This window comes from Ictidomys tridecemlineatus, chromosome 7 (assembly GCF_052094955.1).
Source record: "Ictidomys tridecemlineatus isolate mIctTri1 chromosome 7, mIctTri1.hap1, whole genome shotgun sequence".
Lineage (NCBI taxonomy): Eukaryota > Metazoa > Chordata > Mammalia > Rodentia > Sciuridae > Ictidomys > Ictidomys tridecemlineatus.
In genome coordinates this window covers 40,178,092-40,204,808 of record NC_135483.1, presented here as the reverse complement: position 1 = coordinate 40,204,808, position 26,717 = coordinate 40,178,092, and the positions used below count along the sequence as shown (strand labels likewise).

Sequence of the window (26,717 nt, the reverse complement as noted above, 5' to 3'; positions counted from 1 at the left end):
TGTTTGCATTCTTTTTTTTTTTGTAATTAGAAGTTAGTGGTTGGGGCTGGGAATGTGGCTCAGGCGGTAGCACGCTCATCTGGCATGCGTGCGGCCCGGGTTCGATCCTCAGCACCACATACCAACAAAGATGTTGTGTCCACCAAGAACTAAAAAAAATATATATTAAAAAAAAATTCTCGGGCTGGGGATGTGGCTCAAGCGGTGGCGCGCTGGCCTGGCATGCGTGCGGCCCGGGTTCGATCCTCAGCGCCACATACCGACAAAGATGTTGTGTCCGCCTAGAACTAAAAAATAAATATTAAAAATTCTCTCTCTCTCTCTCCTCTCTCACTCTCTTTTAAAAAAAAATTCTCTCTCCTCTCTCTCTCTTTAAAAAAAAATTCTCTCTCTCTCTCTCTCTCTCTCTCACCTCTCTCTCCTCTCTCACTCTCTCTTTAAAAAAAAAAAAGTGGTAATGGTAGAAGCATGTAGGTGAGCCTTCTTTTCCTGAGGTGTAAGGTTTTTTTTTTTTCCCCCTGTTTACCATAAATAATTATACTCAAGATACTGGCTAAACAATCATCCATCCTTACATAAGTCATTGAGGAGTTTTTAAAAACTTAACCACTACGCTCATCCCCAGCCTTTTATTTTGTATTTTGAGGCAGGGCCTCAATATGTTGCTGAGGGCCTCACTAACTTGCTGGGCTGGCTTTGAACTTGTGATCCTCAGCCTCCTGTCTGTGGGGATTAGAGTTGTGCACTGCCATATCCAGAAGTCATTGAGATTTTGATTTTTTTTTGGGGGGGGGGGTAACTGCTTATTGCCCCAAGCGTGCTCTACCACTGAACTACAGTATCCTCAGTTCTTTTTGAGACGGAGTCTAAAGTTTCTCAGGCTGGTCTCAAACTTGTAATCCTCTTGTCTCAGGCCTGAGTGGCTGGGGTTCCAGGCTTATGCTACCACTTCCAGCAAATTTAATGTCATACTAGCAAAATTTTTTATCTAGTATGATTTTGTACATTTTAAAAGTTAAACTAGGCATGGTGGTGCACACCTGTAATCCCAACTAGTTGGGAAGCTGAAACAGGAGGATTTGGAGTTCAAGGCCAGTTATACAACCTAGCAAGATCCTATCTCAAAGTTAATTCAGAGTCGCTTTTTACACTGAACTATACAACCAAAAGGGTCAATTTGGTTTGGCTGCTTCTGCCATCTACTGGGCATACATACTGGCTTCTAAGGATCCCTTTACCAGAGTGCATCTCTGCAGGATTCTAAAAATCATAATTGTTGATGTTTAATAATAGTTTACTTGTCATATGTAAATTGTTAAGGTGATAAATCATAATTTTGATGGAAAACATTTTCCCCAAGTCTTTGTACTCTTAGTTTTAAGTAAGTCTGACTGGGCCATGCAATTCTGTAATACTAGCAGCTTGGGAGGCTGAGGCATGAGAATCACAAATTTGAGGTCAGCCTCAGCAACTTAGATCCTGTCTGAAAATACAAAATAAGAAAGACTGGAGATGTAGCTCAGTGGTAAAGTGTGCCCAAGTTTCAATCTCCTGTGTCCCCTCCCCACAAAAAAGTGTAATAGATGCTCAGCACTTTAGGTCTGAACATGGTGATGAATGATCCATCCTGGCTAAGGTACTCAAGAGTCAACCTATTATCCAACTACCTTCCTTCTTTCAAAATAATTTAATCTATGATTTACCTGTGTCCAGAAGTTATGAGAGCAAAGCTAGGTGTATTCTAGTGGGACCATCTCAATCCATATAAATAGGCTGTCCGAGTTAACAAAAACAGAGAAAACAAAAAGACCCAAGATATTAAATGAGAATTTCAGAAAAAAAAAATTTTCAAATAAATATATTCCAAATATTACCAGGGACACGCTTACACTAATTTGTCCTAAATTTTATCTGGAAGTGCTAATATAACCCCATAAATGTTTAGAAAATTTATTATCTGAAAAAAGGGTCTTGGTACAAAATCAGGAGGCTGGGACAGGAAGATTGTGAGTTCAAAGCCAGCCTCAGCCACTTGGTGAGGCACTTAGCAACTCAGTGAGACCCTGTCTCTAAATAAAATACAAAAAAAAAAAAAAAAAAAGGCAGGGAATGTGTGGTTCAGTGGTTAAATGCCCGAGTTCAGTCCCCAGTACCAAAAAAAAAAAAAAAAAAAAAAAAAAAAAATCACTTGGGGAGGTTTTAATAGACTATTTGATACCAGTAAATGCTTTATTTATGAATATTGTTTTGTATAATTAACTTGGCTAAAAATATCTTCCTAGAGGAGCCAACTCTAGGAAAAAGTATATTTAGAAAATATGCATATATACAGATTTGTTTTGTTTTGGGTACTAGGGTTCTAACCCAGGGCCTCCCACATTAGACAAGCTACATCTCCAGCCCTTTATAACTTTTACTTTGAAACAGGCTCTCACTAAATTGCCCAGACTGTTCAAACTTTGGATATTCTTGCCTCAGCCTCCCAAGTAGCTGGGATTGCAAGCATGTGGCACCATGCCCAGCTCTATTTTAGAAAATATTCTATAATATCTAATACATACAATTTAAAATATTTAAATAAAATATTTTAGAAAAAAAATGCATCCCACTTTGGAGAAGTATATGGTCCCGAGTTTGTTGATTTGTGCAGTTGTAATTCTCTCAATGGAAAAGAAAAATATGCAGATCCTAATGATGAATGGTAATAAGGCAAATATATTCAGGATGCACTGAAATACAGCCTCAACAATAAGGAAAAAGTGAGGAAATGCTTTGCCGAAGTCTGGCTTGGCACAAATCAGGAGCCACTTGTCAAAAAGAAACTAACTTTATTTTTAGAACTACAAACGCCAAACAAAACAGCTCCAGGGAAAAACCCTCAGAGCCCAACTGCCACCACCGGCTTCCACAAGCCTCTCTCCCCCACACCAGCTTCTCAACCTCCCACAATCCTCCTCCTCTTGAGGCCGATTGGCTGGGTTGCGTGGGCAGAGCCAAAGAAGTCACCCAATGAGCAGCTCCGTGGAGGAGCCAATCAGCTAGATGTTGCTGGGGCAGCTGTGAGCCAATCATCAGCTGGCAGTCTGAAGGGCAGGGAAACAGCCCAATGAACATCACCGCAGAGGAGCCAATCAGCTAGATGTTGCTGGGGCAGTCTGAAGCTTGCTGGCAGCTGGAAGTTTGCTGGGGCCCCTTTGGCTGTGGCTCTCAACAATGCTTGTCTACAATATATTTGCAGAGTTTGGACTAAAGATAGGGATAAAGCACAGCCAAAATACAACTTAGAATATAATGGCAATAGCTGGGCACAGTTGCACATACCTGTAATCCCAGTGGCTGGCGAGGCTGCTAAGCCACTCAATGAGACCCTGTCTCTAAAATACAAAATAGGGCAGGGGATGTGGCTCAGTGGTCAAGTGCCCCTAAGTTCACTCCCCCATGCCCCCCTAAAAGAATATAATGGCAGTAAAAATGAACTGATTACATCTAATTCAGAGTACACAAAGGAGATCATGTTTGAGAATAATAGAAAGATGCTACTCAATGGATAACTAAGATTCTATTATATAGTAAAAATGAAACAAAATTTCATGTTTAATAGATGAAAAGTTGAACTGATTCAAGGATTTCAACAGTGATTATGGTAGGTTGCTATTAATAAAATGAAGATTTTTTTTTTTTTTTTTTGTACTGGGGATTGAATCCAGGGCACTTTACCACTGAGCTACATCTCTAGCCCTTTTAAATTTTTATTTTGAGACAGGGTCTCACTAAGTTGCTGAGGCTGTCCTCAAACTTGCAATTTTCCTGCATTAGCCTCCTAAGGTTGGGATTACAGGTATGTACCACTGCATCCAGCCAGAAGAAAGTTTTTAAAATATCTTTTGCATATATCTCTTTGGTTTAAAAAAGATAAGTTCTCTGGGGAATTGTTTTGTATTTTTCTCATATCTTGACAAAATGTTGTGCTTGATGCATGGAAAGTATATGATTATGGATTGCAAATGTAGTTAAGTGGTAGAACATTTGCCTAACATGTTTGAAATCCTGGGTTTGTTCCCCAGAACCACTCACATACACAAAAGTACATGATTAATTTCAAAATATAAACCTTATAAATCATCTTCTATTCATCATTTAATATGTCCAGTTTGTATCAGGTCCTATACATTTTCAGTATCTTTCAAGAATATTCTCTTTGAACACTTTTATTTTCTTTCTAGGCCTTTGTTCTTCTTGCCCAGTTTGGTACTCCTACATTTCCTAAAAGCTGTGTTGTGTTTGCGTTTGTCACTAAGTATCAAACCCAGGGTTTCATGCATGCTATACAAACACTCTACTACTGACTGAGCTGCATCCTAAGCTCAAGACTTTAATTTCTTAAAACCAATAATATTTCACTAAAAATATCCAACTACATATAGAAGGGCACCTCTATCTTTTAGAGATGGCAGAAAGCCATATCGTTCTTTGAGAATATTTTGCACATTAAAGACCATCTGAGATAACGTGGAGTGTTTAGGGTTGGTCAAGGTGAGGCAAAGAGTATGAAATGACTCTTCAAATTTTGGATAGAAAACTAGAAGTCCATTGTGGTTGTGGAAAATTAATCAATATGGTTCATCTAAAGTCATCTTAGACCATGTATCCACTAGCCATGTATGTTACTATCCGAAAATAACTGGCCTTTGGTATTATGGAGTGACCTATTGAAAACAGCCATAATGCTGGTTGCAAGACATGTTTTTTGATGAAGTACATTTTTTGGTTGCATTGGTTCAGGATTCAAGGGAGAAATGTTTATACTAGAGAACACAACCCCTAGTCTATTGATTTCTGAAGACTGAATATTTATTTTCTCTCATGTTCCCTTTTCTCTTTTTTTGTGGGGTGGAGGCTTATATTAGGGATTGAACCTAGGGTCCTCTATCATTGAGCTACATCCCCAGGCTTTTTTATTTTGAGACAGGGTCTAGCTAAGTTGCTCAGGGTCTCACTAAGTTGCTAAGGCTGGCCTCAAACTTGTGGTTCTCCTGTTTCAGCCACCCAAGTAGGTATGTTTCTTCTTTTAAATTGCTATTTTTTTCTGGGCACCATGGAGCAAACCTGTAATCCCAGCAACTCGGGAGGCTGAAGCAGGAGGATCACAAGTTCAAAGCCAGCCTCAGCAACTTAATGAGATGCTGTCTCAAAATTTTTTTAAAAATGGGAGAGGGGCTGGGGATGTGGCTCAAGTGGGTAAGCCTCTGGTTTCAATTCTTGATACAAAAAAAAAGGAAAGAAGATATTTTGTCTTATTTTTCTTTCTCCCATTATTCTACAGAGCAGGTGAATTGACAATCAAGTCTACCTTTAGGGATCATGAAAAAACAATAGCGTAGGGCTTCAAGACTCAGTCATTATGTTTGCTTTCTCATACATTGTAGCTGTTTCACACAGTTGATCTGACACAGGACACTGGGTATCTGTGGCCAATGCCTAGGGCTCTGTCATATCCTGTGGTTTTCAGTGTTCATAATTTCTGCATTGAGGGCCCTTTCTGGTCGCCAGTTTGTAACTCCTAGTGCAATGTTGTTTGAAGGCAAAAGACATATTTACAGGCAATTAAAGACATAAAACGAGTTCCTGAAACTGTTTTTTCACAGTATTAAAAAATGATAGCCTCTCCCCAAATGTCCTAACTTAATAAAGCCATATTTAGAGGAGACTTGCTCCCTGCTAAGTAAGGGACATCCATAATTACTCAGCGACTTCAGTTAATTCTGTGCTTGCTTTTCCCACTTCAAAAAGATATTTCCTCACTTCCTAAATTTACTTCCATGAACTTCTGGGGAAAATTTGGGGGGGTCCTGGTGTTTGCTGGAAAATGCCAGATACAAGTGAGGACATACAAAGTAAAACTATTTCCTTCTGCTATGGAATATCTAAACGCACGACTCTTCTCCCACAGGCCGGTATTATTGGACTGTTCTGTTTTCTTGGATATCATGACACGCAAACATCTTGTTTAACCCGTTTTGGTCAATTAGCACACGCTTCTTTCTTGTAATGGTCAAGCGGTCTGCTGAGCCAAACTGCCAACTAGAACGTTTTGCCGGGCTCTCAAATCCAGGTGAGAACGCAGGCACTGACCGCAGTTCAGGGTCGTGCGTTCCAGTTCCTGCTCTAAGTAGCTTTGAGGCTGCTTTATGCGGAATCCCGGTTTCCTTTTTGTAAAACGGGGGTGAGGGCTGGTTTCGAAAGGTAAACCTGATAGCAGTCTCTGGACTCTCGGAGTTGAACCACAAAGTCGCGGAATGTACGTTCCCGCCCACGTTTTTGGAACTGACGCACAAATTGAGGGTTTGCGGTGGGCCTCACAAACCTCGCTTTCCTGGGGAGGGGATGGGCGGGCCAGGAGCACGAACCGTAGGCAGCGCCCCCGGCGTTGAGGCTCCTTCCTGCCAGCGCAGGCCCAGGCGCCCCAGCGAAACGCTCCGGCCGCCCGCCGCTCCCGGCACTCTAGTTCCTTGGCCGCCGGGGGGAACGTGGTTGGCAGCGACACCGGAGGGGGGCGGGTCAGGAAGTGGGGGCGCGGCGGCCGGGAGTGGGCCAGGGGCCGCGGAGGTGTTCCGCAACGCAAAGGGAGTGAAACTCCGGGGCGCGCGGGAGCCGGACGGCCACCCGGGTCTCCGCGGAGACGATGGCGGAGGAAGAAGGTGATGTCGCCAGTGCCGCCCGTGGACTCGGGAAAGGGGCGGGGATGCGAGGGGCCCGGAGGCCTGGGCTGCTGGCGACCGGTGGCTGGGGCCGCGCAAGGAGGGCGGGAAGGAGCGGGCGGGGGAGTTCGCGGAGAAATTCTCCAGGAGCCGAGTGAATGGCCCGAAGTTTTGTCTCCCCAAATGGGAAGCAAAGGTGGAGCCTAAAGTTGGGCATCTGCAACGCGAGAGAGAGCTGTGCGGGGGAGTGTTTGAATTGAGGGTTATTAGCAGATCATAAATGGAGTGAGGGACATAGTTGGTTTAGAAGATGTAGGATTAGGTACAGAAAGGATCTTTGAGTGTGATAATAGTTTAACCAGATGCCCCGCATTCTGAGTGCGCTCATAAAGGTTTGTGGATCATGACAAACACAAAGTCGCAGGGTGAGGGGACTCATACCACTCGCAAAGAGTCAGGGGTTTAGGATAACATGGTAAAATGAATTGGGAGGAATTGGGTTGTAGAAAGTTTTCCATAGCCCCTCAGGACCGGTGCCAAGAAAATTCAGCCAGCAATATGTATTCGCAGAAAAGTATAAATAAAATAAGAGTGGAAAGCTAGGAGAAACTTAGTTATTGGTAGAGAGCATAAGGAAATATTCATACCCTTCTAAGTTTCGGAAACAGGCATACATGGTAGGTAGGTCACTTGATTGACCAGTTAGATTTTGCATTCAGTTGGAAAACACGGTATTTTTACCTTTTTGAGTAGAGTTATGAATGTGATAGAAAGCTGATCTAATTTAGATTTAAGCCGTTTTGAGCCAAGAGTGTGAGAAGGGAGTTTGAAGAATTCGGTGGGAAGCAATTCAAAATAAATAAAGATTAAGGGTAAGAAGTGTTTATTACTCTGTGACTTGCTGCCATCTCCCAATACTCATGCTTGCTTCACACATACCTCCTCTTCCTTGAGTTTTCAGGGTTAAAGCTAATCTAAATGTAAGACATTCTACCTAAAGCAGCTTCAAAACCAAAGTATTTGTGATTGGTAAGGAAGAGTGTAATCCCATTTGTTTCCTTGGTTTTTCTGTGGTTGCATTACATTATCATTTTTAATATTTCCTTTTATACTTTGCTTTTCTGACCAGCTGCAAATCTCTGGGAGTAGATTGATAAACTAGCTTCGTTTATACATGAAAAAAATTCTATAATACTTAAAGTCTAATGTACATTGTGCAAAAAAGTTATTTAAGAGATTATAGTTATGCCTAATTAAATATATATGTTGTGGAACCAATGAAAATAGTATAACCATTTTGTCAAATTTACTTGGATATAAAATGGAAAGTGATTTTTTATTTTAGAATTACAGGTGACCCAAAAACAATTAAATGGAACAATTAGTGGTTTACAGTTTTATTAAAGCATAGTTTCATTCAACAAATGTTTAATTCCATAAATATTTGTGCCCCCCTCATGTTAGATTCTGAGATATACAATGGCGAATAATTAAATTCTCATTTATTATAATAATGCTCTGATGATAATATTTTTAGCAGACATGTCTTTGTGTCAGGCATTATTCTGGGTACTTTCCATTTACTTGGCACTCAATTTTTTCAAAACACATCATATTGTATTCATTGTGTTAAAATTAGTCTAGTCTATATATTTTACTTGTATCTAGGTGTTATTTTGTTATTTATGTCTTTTTTTTTTGCATATTCACATTCACTTGGATCCTCTTCTTTCTCTATATGTTTCTATAAGTAAATACTCTATGTGAATCTAATCTTCCAAAATATGACTTGTGTGATGCAGTAGAGGGTCAGGTGCTTATATTTCTACTTCCTTAAAGAAATATTAGAGCAAAGAAAGAAGCAATAAACTTTGAGTAGAACAATGTTAATACTTCACTTGGAGATTGCTATGTATAGTCTGGATGGACATTCACAAGCCTATTTGTAGCCTTACTATTTCATATGAAGATTCTGGACCAGATTCTGAAATAGCAGATTATTTTTGTGGGTATGTAATCATCTTCATTTAGTTTGACTTTTTCTTTACAATGCTAAAAATGTAACTAGTAAAAATGAAACTTGAGTTTCATTTCAGAGCTTTCCTATCAGAACTGATAATCAAGTTTGTCCATTGCTTTGGCCTTTGCAGTTTTCCCACCTAGAGATGCCTAACTCTGTGGGTTTCTTTTGGGATCAGTGCTGGGGCACCAACCCAGGGCCTAAGCACTCTACCACTGAGCTCACCACTGAGCATTTCCCATCAGTGGCTTTGTCTTTGGAGTAATTAAGTTATAAGCCCAATATAAAGGAAATGAGACGATATTTGCATTCATTTAGTTTTGTTTCTTGGTAATAGACACAAAGTTAGTTTAAGGACAAAGTTGAAGAGATTGGTTAAAATAAAATAAATTATTAGTTTTACACTTTGTTCTCATAATTTGATGCCACTAAAATTGACATGTCAGTGTTTACATTCAATATACAAGAGTGGTTTTTTCCTTGAAAACTTATTAAATAACACCTTAAAAATGTATGGCATCTTAGCTGGACATGGGGACACATATTTGTAATCACAGTAACTTGAGAGGTTGAAGCAGGAGTAACTCAAGTTCAAAGCCAGCCTCAGCAACTTAGTGAGACCTTAAGCAATTTAGTGAGACCCTGTCTAAAATAAAAAAAGAGAGCTGGGGATGTTACTCAGTGGTTAAGTACCGCTAGGCTCAATCCCTGGTCCTGGAAAAAAAAAAAAAAGTGTTCAATTCCTGGATAGTTTATACACTTGACAGAGACTTTGAACTTGTTATTTACCTGAGAAGATAATTCTGAGAAGTTAAGATTATTATCTATATGTATTATAGTTACATTATCTAACATACATTCCTGTTTAATTTGAAATTTAGTTTACTGGTTTTGGAGGTAATATCTACATTACATTTTTTTAAAGAGATAGAAAAAAATGATAGTCTAATATTTAGAAATAGTCTAATATTTAGAAATTTTTCTGAGAATTTCCCACACTTTGATAACAGGGATCTTTATAGGTTACTCCTATTTTCTAACCTAGGGTTATATAATTGTACAATGCTGATGATACTCAGCACTGTAAAACACTATAGAACTTTCAGGATTATTGAAAGGCTGGAGTGTTGGGTCACTCACTGAGTGTTGGCTCAGTGGTAGAGCACTTGCCTGGCATGTGTGAGGCCCTAGGTTCCATCCTCAGCACCGCATATAAATACGTAAATTAAAAAAGAGATCCATATAAAACTAAAAGAAAAAAATGAAAAATAACACAAAGTATAGTTTTATAATCAGTATATTGTGTTTTTATTTTAAAAAATTGTTAATTCGTGCATGATTTACTTGATATGCTCAGTAATAATAACCTAAATAACTTATTGTACCCCAGGCATTCTAAAAATTTTATACTTATTTTGGGATATTTTTAAATAGCATTATCTCAGGAGATGAACTTACTGGTTTATCATTGGGACTCTCAAAACATGGAAGGTGGTGGTGGTGAGCCTATGTTGGCTTTTTTGTGCTAAAGACAGTTTTACCTAACATAATTATGAAAAAAGTTGTCTGTGAAATACATTGGTCTCAGTAGGTGACATAGGTGGCTTTAACTTTAGTATAATAAAAGTTAATCAGTTTGGGGTACAGATGATTGATACATCCATTGCAATAATGTCTTAAATTTTTTAAGGACCAACTATAGAACTGCGCCAAAGAAAAAAGCCAAAGTCTTCAGAAAATAAGGAGTCTGCCAAAGAAGAGAAAATCAGTGATACTCCTATTCCTGAAAGAGCTCCAAAACGTAAGTTAGGTAGATGTAGAGTTTTTGTATTACTACAAAAATAGTTATGCCAGGAAGTATGTTTTAATATTTTAAGTATGTGAACGTATTTGAGATTAAGTATATGGTTAACGCTTTGCTTTGTGGTATATGTTTTGTATGTGGTTAACGTTAAGTTTTGCTTTCATTAGGGAATTGCCCCTAATCTCCTTGCCTTATGACTAACATTTATTTCTGATTTATAATACATGTTGTAGCCACAGGTTGACCAGTATAGCTACATGTGTCATGAAAGAAGAAGTCCTGTTTGGAACATGTTTTTGGGGGGACAGAGGAAAGAGCAGGAGAGTAGGTGATGATGTCTCTTTTTTTATTTTATTTTATTTATTTATTTTTAGTTTCCAGCAGACACAACTTCTTTGTTTGTATGTGGTGCTGAGGAACCCAGGCCGCACGCATGCCAGGCGAGCGTGCTACCGCTTGAGCCACATTCCCAGCCCGATGATGTCTCTTAAAGTTTCTGCTGAACTGGCAGTCACTTGTTCTCTCATTCTTTTGGCAAGTTATAGTCAATCCTGACAATGGGACACCGAAGTATACTGATTACAGGGAAGCAAGTCAGATGGTAGTAGGCAGAAATGTAAAATCTTTTTCTTTTTATTCACATATTTATTTTGTCCTGCTGGGGATTGAACCCAGGGCCTTGTGCATGTTTAGCTCTACCAAGCTACTCTCTTAGCCTCTGTATTCTTTTTATAGAGAAGGAAAAAAATAATTGGGAAGAATAATATACCATGCAGTCTTTTTGGTCATAAAAATTGATTTCATTCTCTCAGAGTACATTTGCTATTTCTCTTACCCTAAGGAAGACACTCAGTCTTATTTCCTTTTAGCATCAGTCTTGAAGCCCAAGGTCTTCTTATCTACATCTGGGCCAGCTATGACTCATTCTGAACCTAAGACCAATGAACTAAAAAGACTAGTTATCTACTTTGTATAAGGGTTCCCAAGACCACCCTCATGCTTGGTGATTAGCTTGAAGGATTCACAGATTGCAGAATATAGTTGCATGTACAGCTGTGATTTATTATAGTAAATCATACAAAACAAATAAACAGAAGGAAAAGGTCTGTGGACAACATAGAAAGCAGGCACAAGCTTCCAAAATTCCTCTCCTAATAGAGTCACAGAAAATATACTTAATTTCTTTAGTGTCAGCTTGTGATGTTTGTTAAATTTTGTCAACCATTTCACTGTTTGGTTTTTACTGGGGGCTTATCTGTAGGTAACCTCTGCTTGCCACTTAACAAAATTCTAAAAGTCCCAGAAGGAAAGTATAAATCTCATTATACTAATAGAGTAGGCGTAGTAAACCACCCTTATTGTTAGAACTCTGATATCTAAGTTCCCAGTTATTAGCTGAAAGCCTACCTTGCAAACATGCCCTTATGAAAGCATTCTCAGGCCTTTTGTATTAACTCTGTACATGCCCCCGCTCTCAATATACAATATTGCACAGGGTCAGGATAAACAAAATAAATGCTTCCATTTGAAAGGAAGAGAGGGAGCCACTGGTTCATGCTCTTCTGAAATTGTACTAAACAAATGAGATTTCCTTACCCTGGGATATGGAATGTTTTGTGATTATGTCTCAGTTGTGACATTGAGTTGCTTTTAATTCATTGTTCTCTACGGTCCTTGACCTTATTCCCTGGAGGTTCTTCTTTTTTCATGTCTTTCATATCTAAAAATGGCATTGGAGAATATGTCATCCTTAGCAGCTGAACAGATTGCTCACATTCCTGCTTTTAGAAAGTTAAGTCTGTGCATGTCTACATACATATATACACATGTGTATGTGTATAGGTATACATATATATAAATATATACATACATATATACACACACATACATATATATGGACTCAAGTAAGATGAAAGCAGTGGGTGGTCCACAGATCTAAGTCAGGGGCTGGCAGCAAGAAAACTATTTTTGGAAACTAGAAAAATAAAAGATCCATGTTAGGGCTAGGGATATAGTTCAGTTGGTAGAGTATTTGCCTCACATGTACAAGGCCCTGGGTTCAATCCCCAGCCGCCTTCCCCCCTCCCCGCCCCGCGCGCACGCACAAACACACACACACACACACACACACAGATCCATGCTGCACAGTGGCAGAACATTTGGTGATACTATTTCCCATAATGTTGCATTTGTAATATGAATTTTTAAAAATCATAACTGTAGGAAAGTGATTAGTTTGGGGCAGAATTGACTTATTTGCAACTGGGAAGTCTGAGGCTCCAAATATTCTCAAACTTGTAGTGTTGAAGTTAGAACTGTTTATCTTTTTCAACCAATAAGATATAAAATCAAGCTAGGTTTGGTGGTGCACACCTGTAATCCCAACAACTAAGGAGGCTTAGGCAGGAGGATCACAAATTAAAAGGCCAGCCTTAGCAACCTGGTAAGGCTCTAAGTAATTTAGTGAGACCCTGTCTCAGAAAAAAAAAAAAAATTAAAAAGCTAGAGATGTAGTTGAGTGGTTAAGTGCCCCTGGGTTCAATCCCTAGTACTCCCAACACTTCCCCCTAAAAAAAAAAAAAAAAAATCAAGAAATGAAGTTATCCATATTTATGAATATCAATAGTTCATTCCTTCTTATTGATTAATAGGTTTTTGTTTTTTTGTGGTGCTGGAGATTGAACCCAGGGTCTTGTGCATGTGAGGCAAGCTCTCTACCAACAGAGCCATATCCCCAGCCCCTCATTGTTTTAATAGACCTTTTTTGTTTCTCCATTTTGCTTTTGTTCAACCTTTGGGTTGTTTCTAGTATCTATTATGAATACTGATACTATATAAGTCTCTTGGTAGACGTATGATTTCATTTCTCTTAGATAAATACCTAAGAAAATAATTGCTAGTTAAGTTTCTATTGTTGTTATTGTTGCATATTTTTTTTAAAGAGAGAAAGAGAGAAAATTTCAATATTTATTTTTTAGTTTTCAGCGGACACAACATCTTTGTTTGTATGTGGTGCTGAGGATCGAACCTGGGCCTCACGCATGCCAGGCGAGCGCACAACCACTTGAGCCACATCCCCAGCCCTTGTTGCATACTTTTAATTTGATTTGTAGACAGGATCTCACTTGCTCTGTTGCCCAGCTGGCTTGAAACTCCTGGGTTTAAGCAATGTTCCTCAGCCTCTTGTAATAGATAGTACTATATGACCTGTTAAATTTGGGGGGCTGTATCGTCAAAAGACTGCTAGCCTAGATTAGAAACCATAAGTCTTTAGGGTTTTTTTCTTTTTGGTACTGGGAACCCAGAGGGGCTTAGCACTGAGCCACATCCCCAGCCCTTTTTTTTTTTTTTTTAATTTTGAGACAGGTCTCCTTGTTTAGGGCCTTGCTAAGTTTCTGAGGCTGGCTTTGAACTTATGATTCTCCTGCCTCAGCCTCCCTAGCAACTGGGATTATAGGCATGTGCCACCATGCCTGGTGTCTTTTTTTTTTTTTGGTACCAGTGTGAACCCAAGGGCACTTAATCACGGAGCCAAATCTCTAGCCTTTTTTTTTTTTTTTTTTTTTTTTTGAGACAGGGTCTCACTAGGTTGCTTATGGCCTCATTAAGTTACTGAGGCTGGCTTTGAACCTGTGATCCTCTTGTCTCAACCTCCTGAACCTCTGGGATAACAGGTGTGTACTACTGCACCCTGGCATATTTGGCTCCTTTAGGTTTTAAAATGACATATTAGTCTCTTACTGTTTTTATCCAGAAAGCATAGTGAGTAAGCTGCTCTTAGATTTCCTGAGAGGGAATGATTTATTATGCTCTTTGAAGTAAAGAAATTGCAGATTGTTGGTTACCTTTTTATTATTTTTTAATGTTTTTGTCCTGCTCTAAAAGTGAATTGTACGATCCCTTTTGTTGCCATGTGATTCAGACTGCCTCTCTAAGGCACAGTGTACTTCCCTGTCCATTTGTCAGAGGAATGATGTGACTGGCCTGGGCCAATGGAATGTGAGTATACTAGTACTGAGCAGAAACCCTGACAACTTTCCTCTGTTCCTCTGTTGTGAAAACAGTATGTCCCTAATTAGGGACTGATTCTAGTATGGAACTCAGAAGAAGATAAAAGGAAGAGCTAGATGCAGTGGTGCACTCCTGTAATCCCAGTGGCTCAGGAGGCTGAGACAGGAGGATCACGGGTTCAAAGCCAACCTCAGCTATGTCGAGGCACTAAGCAACTCAGTGAGACCCTGTCTCTAAATAAAATAGAAAATGAGGCTGGGAATGTGGCTCAGTGGTTGAGTGTCCCTGAGTTCAATCCCTAGTATCCACCTCTCAATCCCCTGAAAAAACAGATATAAAAAGAGCCAGAGGTAACATGAAGTCTGAAATTGAGTGGCAGCCTAAAATAAAGTTATTGCTAACTTGGAAATCCATTATAACATAAATAAGAAAAAAGCCTTTATTTTGGAAGGCACTGGTGGTTTGAGGTTGTTTTTAGTGTTATGTCAGCAAAGCTGACACATAGAATAGTCACTTTAAAAAAATTGGAAAATACACTATAAGAAAAATTAAATAAATTCAGAGATCCACTACAAAGTAGTATTTTGCCCTGACTATACAATAGGGTAGTAAATGTGAACCAAAGAGAAAACAACAATAAAAATAAAATATATCCATAATTTCACTAGAACTACTTTTAACATTTTGGCATAAGAGTGGGGAGATGGCTTAGTGAAAGATCATAAGTTTTGCATGTGCCGGGCCCTGGGTTTGCTCCCCAGGATCAAAAGAATTTTTTTTTGTTGTTTTTTGCATAAGTATTGCTTATCTTTTTTTCTGTGTACCTACTTCGTTTTTAACACTTTTTGTGAGATTGAGTCCTGTGTTTCTTTTAATGTTATTCACTTTTACGGTATATTGTTTATCAGTGCTCAATTGTATTGATGTTGACATGTATATCATCTTTTTCTCCTTTTCTGTGCTTGATCACCGTTTTACAAATGAAGGAAATAGCATAGAAATTATATTGACTGCTTTGTGACTGACAATTTAAATGGAAGTCAGATCCTTTACTTTTCAATTTTTTAATTAAAATTGTAATTTTTAAAGATAATATCCAGGGCCTTAGAGCTCTTTATTTTCTGTAAATCATACACTTATATCAAACACTGAAAATTTGGTGTTTCTTCCATCTTGATTCCTTACAAAAGCAAAATATTTAGTATTAAGGCATTCAAGTATAGAGATTGGTTGAATATAGATTTTTTAATAGCCTCTAATAAATATGATTAATTTGCTATTTTGTAAGTCTTCTAGTTGTCATTGTTGTGCTGGGGCTCAAACCCAGGGTGCCTTCCACATAGAAGGCAAACACTATACCACTGAGCTGCATTCCCCAGCCCCTGTTGTTCAAGACTTGAAAACAAATAAAATAGGAAAGTACACATTTAGAAATCTTGAAACACTTTTTCTTTTTTTGTTTGTTTTTGTGGTGGTGGGGCTTGAACCTAGGGCCTTGTGCATACAAGGAAAGCACCAACTGAGCTATATCCCCAGCCCTGAAACACTTTTTCTTATTAGTTTTTTTTAATATTTATTTTTTAGTTATAGTTGGATACAATACCTTTATTTTATTTATTTTTATGTGGTGCTGAGGATCGAAACCAGGTCCTTGCATGTCGCTAGGCGAGTGCTCTACTGCTGAGCCACAACCCCAGCCCTTTTTATAAGTTTTTATAGTTCATATTGTCAACATTGCTTTAAGTACTTCATATATTTTTGTAAGTATGCTTTTGTAGCACAGTAATAATAGCTGCTATTTGCTATGATCTTAACATGTACCAGGCACCATGCCAAATGCTATTGGAAGTAGGATGCACACATGCTGTTAGAAATTGGAATTTTAAAAACAATTTGTGTTATACTTACAGTAATATTTGATATATTGGGTAGTGTTTCTTAAACTTTTAAAATATTCTTTTTAATTTAGTGACATCTATTTATTCTATTTGAGAAATAACATTCAGAGAATAGCTAAGGCTTTTTTTTTTTTTTTTTTTTTTTAAGCTAAGGGATTTTTAAAAAACTTATTCATTTATTTATTTTTTGTGGTTCTGGGATCAAACCCAGGGCCTCACACATGCTAAGCAACCACTGACATATACTCCCAATCCTAATTTTTTTTTTTTTTTTTTTTTTTGGTGTGTGTGTGTGTGTTGGGGATTGAAACTAGGGGTGCTTTACCACCAAGCTACATCCTTTAGCCCTTTTTATTTTTTATTTTGAGACAAGAATGTAAGTTGCTGTTTTATAAATGCTAAGGTTGACCTTGAGCTTCTAATCCTCCTGCTTTAGCCTCCCAAGTAGCTGGAATGACAGGTGTGTACCATGGCTTTCGGTTTCAACTCCATGATTTTGGTTTAGCTAGTCAAGTAAATCAAGAAGTTTATTTGTACAAACTTATAGCTCATTGAGTAACAGAACATGGGATTTAGGCACTTAATGGTTATAGCTAGCAGGATTGAAATTGTCTCTGTACAAAATTCAAATGTGTTTTATGCTGTGTCTTCAACATATATGTAACAGTTGCATGTGATTTTTTAAAACATAGTCATTAAAACTCATTGAATTATTCAATTTAAAGGACTGTAGCTTAGCCTGGTGCAGTGGTACACACCTGTAATCCCAGCAACTCAGGAAGCTGAGTCAGTATTGCAAGTTAAAGACCAGCTTATCAATTTAGCGAGGCCCTAAGCAACTTAGTGAGACCTCGTCTCAAAATTTTAAAAGGGATTTAGTCAGTGATACAGTACCCTGAGTTCAATTCCAGGTACCAAAAAAAGGTGTGTGGAGGGCTGCTGTCTATAGTATATGAGTAATTTATGTACTTATGTATGTATTTATTGGTACCAGGGATTTAACCCAGGAGTGCTTAACCACTAAGCCAAATCACCAGCCGTTTTTTATATTTTATTTAGAGACAGGGTCTTACTGAGTTGTTTAGCACCTCACTTTTGCTAAGGCTGGCTTTGAACTTAAAATCCTCCTGCCTCAGCCTCCTGAGCCGTTGGGATTATAGCATGCACCATTGTACCCAGCTTATGATATATAAGTTATTCTCAAAAAAAAATTTCTCAATAGGGAAAAAGGATGTCAGTAAAATATTTCAAGAGTAATTCTGAATGAATCTGTATTCTTTAGATATTGGCTCCTATGTTTCTTATCTTTTTTTTTAAATTAATGGATGTTAATATTTTTACTGTATTAACCATTTTTAAGTTTATGATTTTATAGTGTTAATTATTTACCTTGTTGTGAACCAGATCTCTAGAACTTTTTCATCTTGCAATATATAGGTTTTAATTTAAATTTAAATTTAATTTAATTTTTTAATAGTTTTTTAGCTATAGTTGGACACAGTATCTTTATTTTATTTATTTTATGTGGTGCTAAGGATCAAAACAAGTGCTAGGCAAGCACTCTGCTGCTGAGCCACAACCCCAACCCTAGGTTTTAATTTTTTAAACCAGTTTAGATTACAGAAGAATTGAGCTGAGTACAAAGTTCCCATATTTCAACCTCTCACACAGGGAGTTCACCTTATTCTTAACAGTTTGCATTAATGTTGTACATTTGTTAGAATTAATAAGCAATATTGATACGTATATATATATATACATTATGTATATATTAATAAAAGCTTATAATTTATTCCAATTTCCTTAATTTTTTTACCTAATGTTCTTCTTTTTACCTAATATTGTTTTCTTTTTCTCATATAGGATACTACATTGCATTTAATTATCATGTCTTATTAGGCTCCTCTTGTCTATGACAGTTCCTTAAACTTTTCTTGTTTTTGATGATTAACAGTTTTTAGGAATACTAGTCAGGTATATTGTAAGATATTCCTTTATTGGATTTTATCTGATTTTTTTTTTTTTATGATTAGACAGGGATTATGAGTTTTTGGAAAGAAACCGTTGAGTTAGAATGCCATTTTCATTACATCATAACAAGGGTACATATACCTTTTGATTATCTTTAATGTGTTTTTTCAGATGTGTTATTTCAACGTTTTGCAAAGATTTTCATTGGCTGTCTTGCAGCAGTTACTAGTGGTATGATGTACGCTCTCTACTTATCAGCTTACCATGAACGGAAATTCTGGTTTTCCAATAGACAGGTAAGAATAAAGAATTTTGAGCATATGAAAGATGTTTTAGTATATAATATTAATTTCAGTAATGTGTTTTCCTGTTTTTTGTTTTTTTTTTTTTTGGTACTAGGTATTGAACTGAGGGGCTCTTTACCACAGAGCTACATCTCCAGCTTTTTTCATTTTTTAATTTTTGAGACATGGTCTCACTAAATTGCTTAGGGCCTCTTTAGTTGCTGAGGCTGGCTTTGAACTTGCAATCCATCTGGCTTAGTAATGCTTTTCCTAAGGAGACAAAATACTTGTGTGATAAGTATGACAAGTGCTCTTAGTTATGACTATCAGAAACAAAATTTTAAGGTCCATAGTCACAGTGTGAACCTTAAAATATTTAACAAGATATTTTATAGAATAGGAACTATGAGGGGTTGGGGTTATGGCTCAGCGGTGGAGTGCTTGCCTAGCATGTTCGAGACCCTGGGTTTGATCCTCAGTACCATGTAAAAATGAATAAAACAAAAGTATTGTATCCAACTACAACTAAAAACATAAATAAATTAAAAGAAAAAAAAAAGAATAGAAACTATAAGTGTGCTTTCCTTGTGCAATTAATCTATCCAGGACTATTCTAGAAAAACTTGGTCGGAGTGTATAAGACTGGCTGCAAGATGTCATGAAATCAAAGAAAGAGGCAGACAGGTCCAAGATTGCACAGAGTATGATTTATTAGGGGACTTATGTGTAGGAGTTTGTCTTGGGCAGCAGCAAGACAGATCTTTGTGATATGAAGCAAAGAGAGCAGGCTTATGGGTCAGGACAAAAGTGACTCCATCCCCTTCAGAATGTACGTGGTTTATCTCAAACTAACATAGAGGATTTAAAACATATTGCTGGCACTTAAAAAACCAGGGTCCTCACATTGTAAAGTTTCACTTATCATTCTATCTATATATAGAGTGCTGGAAAATTATGTGGGAAAAACAAACGAGGGTTATTCAAGAACAATCATGATGGTTCTTTTAAGATGGCTCTAGTCAGGTCAAGCTGAATTCCTACAGGGACTTTTTTGGCAGGGGGTGTGTGTTCTGGGGATTGAACTCAGGGGCACTTGAGCCACATCCTCAGTCCAATTTTTTGTATTTTATTTAGAGACAGGGGTCTTATTGAGTTGCTTTGTGCTGAGGCTGGCTTTGTACTCGAGATCCTGGATCTTCCTTTCTCAGCCTGAACCTCTGGCATGCGCCACTACCTGACCCCACAGGGACTTTTATTTTTTTATTTTATTTATTTATTTTGTGGTGCTGAGAATTGAATCCATGGCCTTGTGCATGCATTTTACCCAAACTGTATCCCCAGCCCTCTACAGGAACTTTTTTTTTTTTTTTAACCATACGATTTATTTTAAATTTTTTTAGTCATACGTGACAGCAGAATGTATTTTGACATATAATACATACATGGAATGTACATACATCAATCATATTGTCTATTCTTCTGCCCTTCCTCTCCTCCCTACCCCTCCCCTCCTCTCCCATCCTTTCTCTCTATCCAGTCTAATGTGACACACTTTTTTTTCTTTTTCTCATTACAACATCATGTATGTATTCTGTATAAGAATGAGGTTCTCCTTCCATCTTCCATGCAACTCCCCTTCTCCCTCTTTTTCCCTCCCACCTCTCTTCCCTATTTAGTGGTAGTCTTCTTCTCAAGCTCTTCCTCCCTATCTCATTTTGAGTCACCCCCCTTATATCAGAGAAGACATTCGGCATTTGTTTTTTAGGAATTGGCTAACTTCAATTAGCATAATCTGCTCTAATGCCATCCATTTGCCTGCAAATGCCATGAACTTGTTATTTTTTAGTGCTGAGAAATATTCCATTGTGTATAAATGCCACATTTTTTAAATCCATTCATCTAAGTTGGTTCCACATTCTAGCTATTGTGAATTGTGCTGCTATAAACATTGATGTGGCTGTGTCCCTTTACAGGGACTTTTAATAACAATGAAATATTAAGGAGTTTAGTCAGCCTTTTAGTTGTTTTGGTAGCTCACATTTTAGAAATAATTTGTGGAAGTTTCAGCATTAAACTATTGCTTTTAAAGGTCACTTGATTTTATAGAGTTTTTAAATTTTTGAGCTCAAACTGGATATTTTGTCATTGTTCTTATTTTTTTAATATTTATTTTTAGTTGTAGTTGGACACAATACCTTTATTTATTTATTTATTTATTTAAAGAAAGAGCCATTTTTTTTTAAGAGAGAGAGAATTTTAATATTTATTTTTTAGTATTCGGCGGACACAACATCTTCTTTTGTCTGTGGTGCTGAGGATCAAACCAGGGCCACACGCATGCCAGGCGAGTGTGCTATCGCTTGAGCCAAATCCCCAGCCCCTATTTTATTTATTTTTATGTGATGTTGAGGCTCGAACCCAGGGCTTTGCACATGCTAAGCAAGCACTCTACTGCTGAGCCCCAATCCAACCCCACTGTTCTTATTTTTGATCAAGTAGTTAAGCTGACTAAATGTTTTTAACCTTTGATTTATTTTAACACCACCAAAACAAATCTTTCTTTAACTGAAAGATTACTGACTATACCTGTATTAATTTAGCTCTAACTGTAGCATATACTTTTTCCTTAAAATTTTTATATAGATAAATAATTCTCAATACTAGATGTACAATGGAATCATCCAGGGAGCTGTCAAAAAATAACCTTCCTTTTTAAAAAAGATTGTTGGGTTAGCAGGAAGGAATGGGGAGTGGCTAGTATCAGTATTTCAAAAAATATTTCTAGGCGATGCTATTGTATAGCAGAACTAGGAGCAACCAAAGGTTTGACAATATAGCAGACACTCATCAAGAACCTTGTTTTTCAAAGTATTATATATGGGACAGAAGCATTAGCAGTGTCTGGGAGCTTGTTTAGAATTGCAGATTCTCAGGCCTCTCATAGAATCAGAATCTACATTATTTGAAGGTCTATAGGTATTTTCACATGTACAGTAAGTTTAAGAACCACCAATTACAAGTTTCATCTTTGAAATTTGGGGGAGAAATAAATCTTTCCATTCAAAAAAATCATTTCAATGAAATTTATTGAGATTAGTAAGTTCTGTCTTAGTCCATTTGGGCTGTTATATAGTAAAGTATGATAAATTGGGACTGGATGTCCAAGGTAAGGCACTAGCAAATTCAGTGTCTGGTGAAGACCAGCTTCTTTTTTTTTTTTTTTAAGGAGAGAGAGAGAGAGGAGAGAGAGAGAGAGAATTTTTAATATTTATTTTTTAATTCTCGGCGGACACAACATCTTTGTTGGTATGTGGTGCTGAGGATCGAACCTGGACCGCACGCATGCCAGGCGAGCGCGCTACTGCTTGAGCCACATCCCCAGCCCAAGACCAGCTTCTTGTTTCATAGCCAACTATCTTTTTGCTGTGTGTCCTTAGGTAGTAGAAGGGAGAAAAGGTGAGGAATCTCTCTTGGGCCTTTTTCATTAAGGCACTAATCTCAAATGTCCACTTCCAGATTACACTGGGGATTAGGTTTCAACATATCAATATGGGGTATGGGGACACAAATATCTGGATGATAGCATGCTTTCTTGCAGTTTTTTACTTATTTATTTTTTGTGTGAGACCGGGGATCAAACCCAATGTCTTGTGTGTGCTAGGCAAGCACTCTACTGCTGAGCTACACCCCTAGCCCTCACAGTTATGCTCTAAATTGGGAATGTGTGTGGGTGGGGAGTATTCAATGGTTAAATAGACTTTGGAAAGACTTCCTCTTGGAGATTCATAGCATGATATATGCCCAAACTGAACAGTCTTGCAGTAAAGAAACTCATGTAACTTTGTTTGATCCAGCCTGTATTTAAACTTAACTATAGATTTTTTTTTTTTTAAGTAGCACCAATTAACATCTTAGGAAATTCAGAATTTTGAAAAACTACTCTTACTAACTTTTTAAAATAATTGTATTAATTGATAAATAGAGATTTAGTATTCTTTATCTGAAATTCTCAGGACCAGAAGTGTTTCAGATGTTGGATTAAAAAAAAATTTTTTTTTTACATATACATAATGAGTTATATATAGACTTAGGAATAGGACACAAGTCTGAAAACAGAATTTATTTATATTTCATATACATTTTATACACATAGCCTGAGAAATTTTAAATAGTATTTAGTGCGCCTCATTTTGACTGCAACTCATCACATGAGGTTAAATATGAAATATTTTACTTGGTGGCATTATGTTGGCACTCAAGGTTTCTAATTTTGAAATGTAGGATTTCAGATTTTTTGGAATAAAGATGCTTAATCTGTATTGTGCATGAAAATCAGGTTTTATTTTTAAAGATTGTAAAGTAGTTTGATTCTTCATATAAAATGCAAGTCATTGTACATTTTGATTACTACATTCTTTTTCTCTCTTTTTTTTTTTTGAGAGTGAGAGAGAGGGGGACAGAGAGAGAGAGAGAGAGAGAGAGAGAGAATTTTAATATTTCTCGGCGGACACAACATCTTTGTTGGTATGTGGTGCTGAGGATCGAACCCGGGCCGCACGCATGCCAGGCGAGCGCACTACCGCTTGAGCCACATCCCCAGCCCTTGACTACTACATTCTTGATTCTCCAAAATTTAATATTGGGAATTTTAAATCTTACGTATATTTTTGAAAATTCATTTGAAAAGAACTGTTTAAATATCTGCTGCTCTTAAAAAGTACTAATTAAGAACTTTTCGTTTTGGATCCGTAGGGATATCAATAGTAGTAAAAAATATTAGTTTCTTGCTGGGCGTGGTGGTGCATGCAGCTCAGGAGGATTTTGACTTCAAAGCCAGCCTCAGCCTGCTAGGGTTAGGACTCAGCAGTAGAGCGCTTGCCTAGCATGGGTGAGGCCCCTGGTTTGATCCTCAGCATCACATAAAAATAAATAAATTAATTAAAAATATTGTATCCAACTACAGCTAAAAAAAATAAATATGTATTTTTAAAAAAAAAGCCAGCCTCACCAACTGCAAGGCGCTAAGCAACTCAGTGAGACCCTGACTCTAAATAAAATACAGAATAGGGCTGGGGATGTAGCTCAGTGGTTGAGTACCCAGAAGCCCCCCCAAAAAGAGGGAGAGAAAATATCAGTTTCTTCTTAAACTTATCTTTTTTTTTAAAATACTCATTCATTTTTTTATGCGGTGCTGAGGATTAAACCCAGTGCCTCACACTACCACTGAGCTACAATCTGAGCCTCTTAAATTTATCTTTTTATTATAGACCTCTGATACTTCAATTATTATTTGTTTTTACTGGCCTTATTATTCTTGCTATTTTTTTTTTTTTGAGAGAGAGAGAGAGAGAGAGAGAGAGAAATTTTTAATATTTATTTTTTTTAGTTTTTGGCGGACATAACACCTTTGTTTGTATGCGGTGCTGAGGATCGAACCCAGGCCACACGCATGCCAGGCGAGTGCACTACAGCTTGAGCCACATCCCCAGCCCTATTCTTGCTATTTTTAGGGCATTCTTTTGGTTTTCCTTCTAAAGTTTCCTTAGGTATAAAACAGATATTGACTTATGAGTTGTAATCCATTTGAAACCTTAGGTATTTCATTAAAATGACCCAAAGTTATTGAACAGTTTTAACTTCCTTATAATATGACCACTAGTGCTTAAAAAAATTCAAAGATGTTTTTTATTATTTTACTTTAATTTTTTTATTTTTGAGTATCAGGGATTAAGCTCAGGGCCACTTGACCACTGAGCCACATCCCAGCCCTATTTTGTATTTTATTTAGAGACAGGGTCTTACTGAGTTTCTTAGTGCCTTGCTTTTGCTGAGGCTGGCTTTGAACTCACAATTCTCCTGCCTCAACCTCCCAAGATGCTGAGATTATAGGCGTGTGCTACTGCACAGGCCAAAGATGTTTTTTTTTTTAAATTTCAATATTTATTTATTTAGTTTTCGGCAGACACAACATCTTTGTTTGTATGTGGTGCTAGGGATTGAACCCGGGCCGCACGCATGCCAGGCGAGCGCGCTACCGCTTGAGCCACATCCCCACCCTCAAAGATGTTTTTTAATAAAAGAGTAAACAAATATCATATTCATTTAGAAAGTGAGAAGGGAAGAAGACAGCTTAAACTTCAGATACTATTATTTAAATACTCATTTCATTTTATTTTAGGAGCTTGAACGGGAAATCACATTTCAGGGTGACAGTGCTATTTATTACTCCTATTATAAAGATATGTTAAAGGCACCTTCATTTGAAAGAGGTATGGATTTGTAATAACAATATTTTTCTAATATAGATCATTGTTCTTCAAAACTGGAATTTTAAGAGTATGGGGATTTGTCTCAGAATATAGACATTTCTCCTCATTGTACTTAATTTTTTAAAATTGGAAAAATGAAGCATTGAGCATTACATTTTCAAATCTTTCTTGATAACATTAAATATTTGATGACTAATTAAAGACATGTTTATTTGACTGTTGTAAAATAAAAAAAATTTTTCTGGAGAAAAATATATCTTTGGATTTTTACAAACAGATAAACAATAACAAAACTGTTTTTAGGTGTTTACGAACTGACACATAATAACAAAACTGTATCTCTGAAGACTATAAATGCAGTACAGCAAATGTCTCTATATCCAGAACTTATTGCCAGCGTGTTATATCAAGCAACTGGTAGCAATGTATGTATTTTTGTTTTGGTCTTAATATCTATTTTCTCACATATTTACAAATCTTCAAATTATTTAATGTCGTACTGTTATCACTCCCTTTGTTGTTTCCATTTAGGAGATGATTGAGCCAGTTTATTTCTATATTGGCATTGTTTTTGGATTGCAAGGAATATATGTTACTGCATTATTTGTTACAAGTTGGCTTATGAGTGGAACGTGGCTAGCAGGAATGCTTACTGTTGCATGGTTTATTATTAACAGGTAAGAAATGTATTTTGAATTAATATTTATAATTTTTTGTGACTATAGTAGAGTTCTGAAAATGTTCGCTACCCCCAGATTCCCCACCCTAATTCCCAAGTCTATGAATATGGTGAAGTATCATTCTTGTGATTGTATTATGACTTAGCTTACCTTAAAAGTGGAAAATTACCCTATGGACCTTAAAAGCAGAGATCTTTCTTCATCTGGTATAGAAGGGGAAGTCAGAGAGACTCAAAGCATGAGAAAAATATGCTGTGCAATTGCTGACGTGAAGGAGAAAATGAATTCTTTAAACAATCAGTGAATTTTTAAGAATATGGCAAGTGCTTGCCTAGCATGTGTGAGGCTCTGGATTTGATACCCAGCCTGAAAAAAGGACTATAATTCTCTGATGAGAGCTGTAGCTCTGAATGATACCTGAATTTTAGTTTAGTGCAACTCTGAGAATCCAACTATACTCTGTTGGCCTTTGTGACATAATAAATTTGTGTTTTTTTAAGTTACTACATTTGTGTTCATTCGTTACGTAACAGTTGAAAAGTAATTCACCAGTTTTGTGTCTCTCCTTTTATAGAAATAGAAACATTGGCATATATAGATATGTCTCTTCTCTTTCATTTAAAATTAATGGTACAGCTTCTTAGAAAGGAGGAAGGGACATCAAATACATTGCTTATTAAGTTAATTACCATAGATAAGGACTCTATACAAATTGATAAAGTTTTGATAATTAAAGTACACTTTTAATTAGAAGTACACTTCTAATTAATAGAACCATCCCCTTTCTTATCCAAGGAGCCTCAGCTCTTTAGTTGGGGAGGGGATTTCAGTGAGAAGGAAGGCTCATTTGTAATATTTTAATAAAATTTTCCTAGTATTGGTCATATCATATAATAATTTATTGTAGGATAGGCATGCTTTTTCTCCACCCATAGCACTTCTACCCCCACCCATAGTACTTAATATGATTACATTTTTAGAAATGAGATGTTTCTTCAGTTATACATTTTCTTTTATTTAGGCAGTTGTCAGATGATAAAATTGATGCTTTTAAGTTATTGAAATTCAGCACTAAGAACTGT

At 37.1% G+C, this 26,717-nt stretch overlaps 1 protein-coding gene across 6 annotated transcripts in view; it reads left to right on the top strand.

The window, feature by feature from the left end:
• Positions 1–6,541: 6,541 nt before the first annotated feature.
• The window catches only part of Dpy19l4 (dpy-19 like 4), a 68,021-nt gene continuing 47,845 nt past the window's right edge, over positions 6,542–26,717 (top strand). For 3 of the 6 annotated variants that reach the window (XM_078016897.1, XM_078016898.1, XM_078016896.1), the window contains exons 1-6: positions 6,542–6,698; positions 10,409–10,519; positions 18,574–18,698; positions 24,865–24,955; positions 25,259–25,380; positions 25,487–25,632. In XM_078016897.1, coding sequence (XP_077873023.1) covers positions 6,683–6,698; positions 10,409–10,519; positions 18,574–18,698; positions 24,865–24,955; positions 25,259–25,380; positions 25,487–25,632 — 611 coding nt within the window. In that variant the 5' untranslated portion in view covers positions 6,542–6,682. Of the gene's footprint in view, positions 6,699–6,769; positions 8,708–10,408; positions 10,520–18,573; positions 18,699–24,864; positions 24,956–25,258; positions 25,381–25,486; positions 25,633–26,717 lie in introns of those variants that run through there. The other 3 variants (XM_005328663.5, XM_078016899.1, XM_078016901.1) reach the window with 3 other exon arrangements.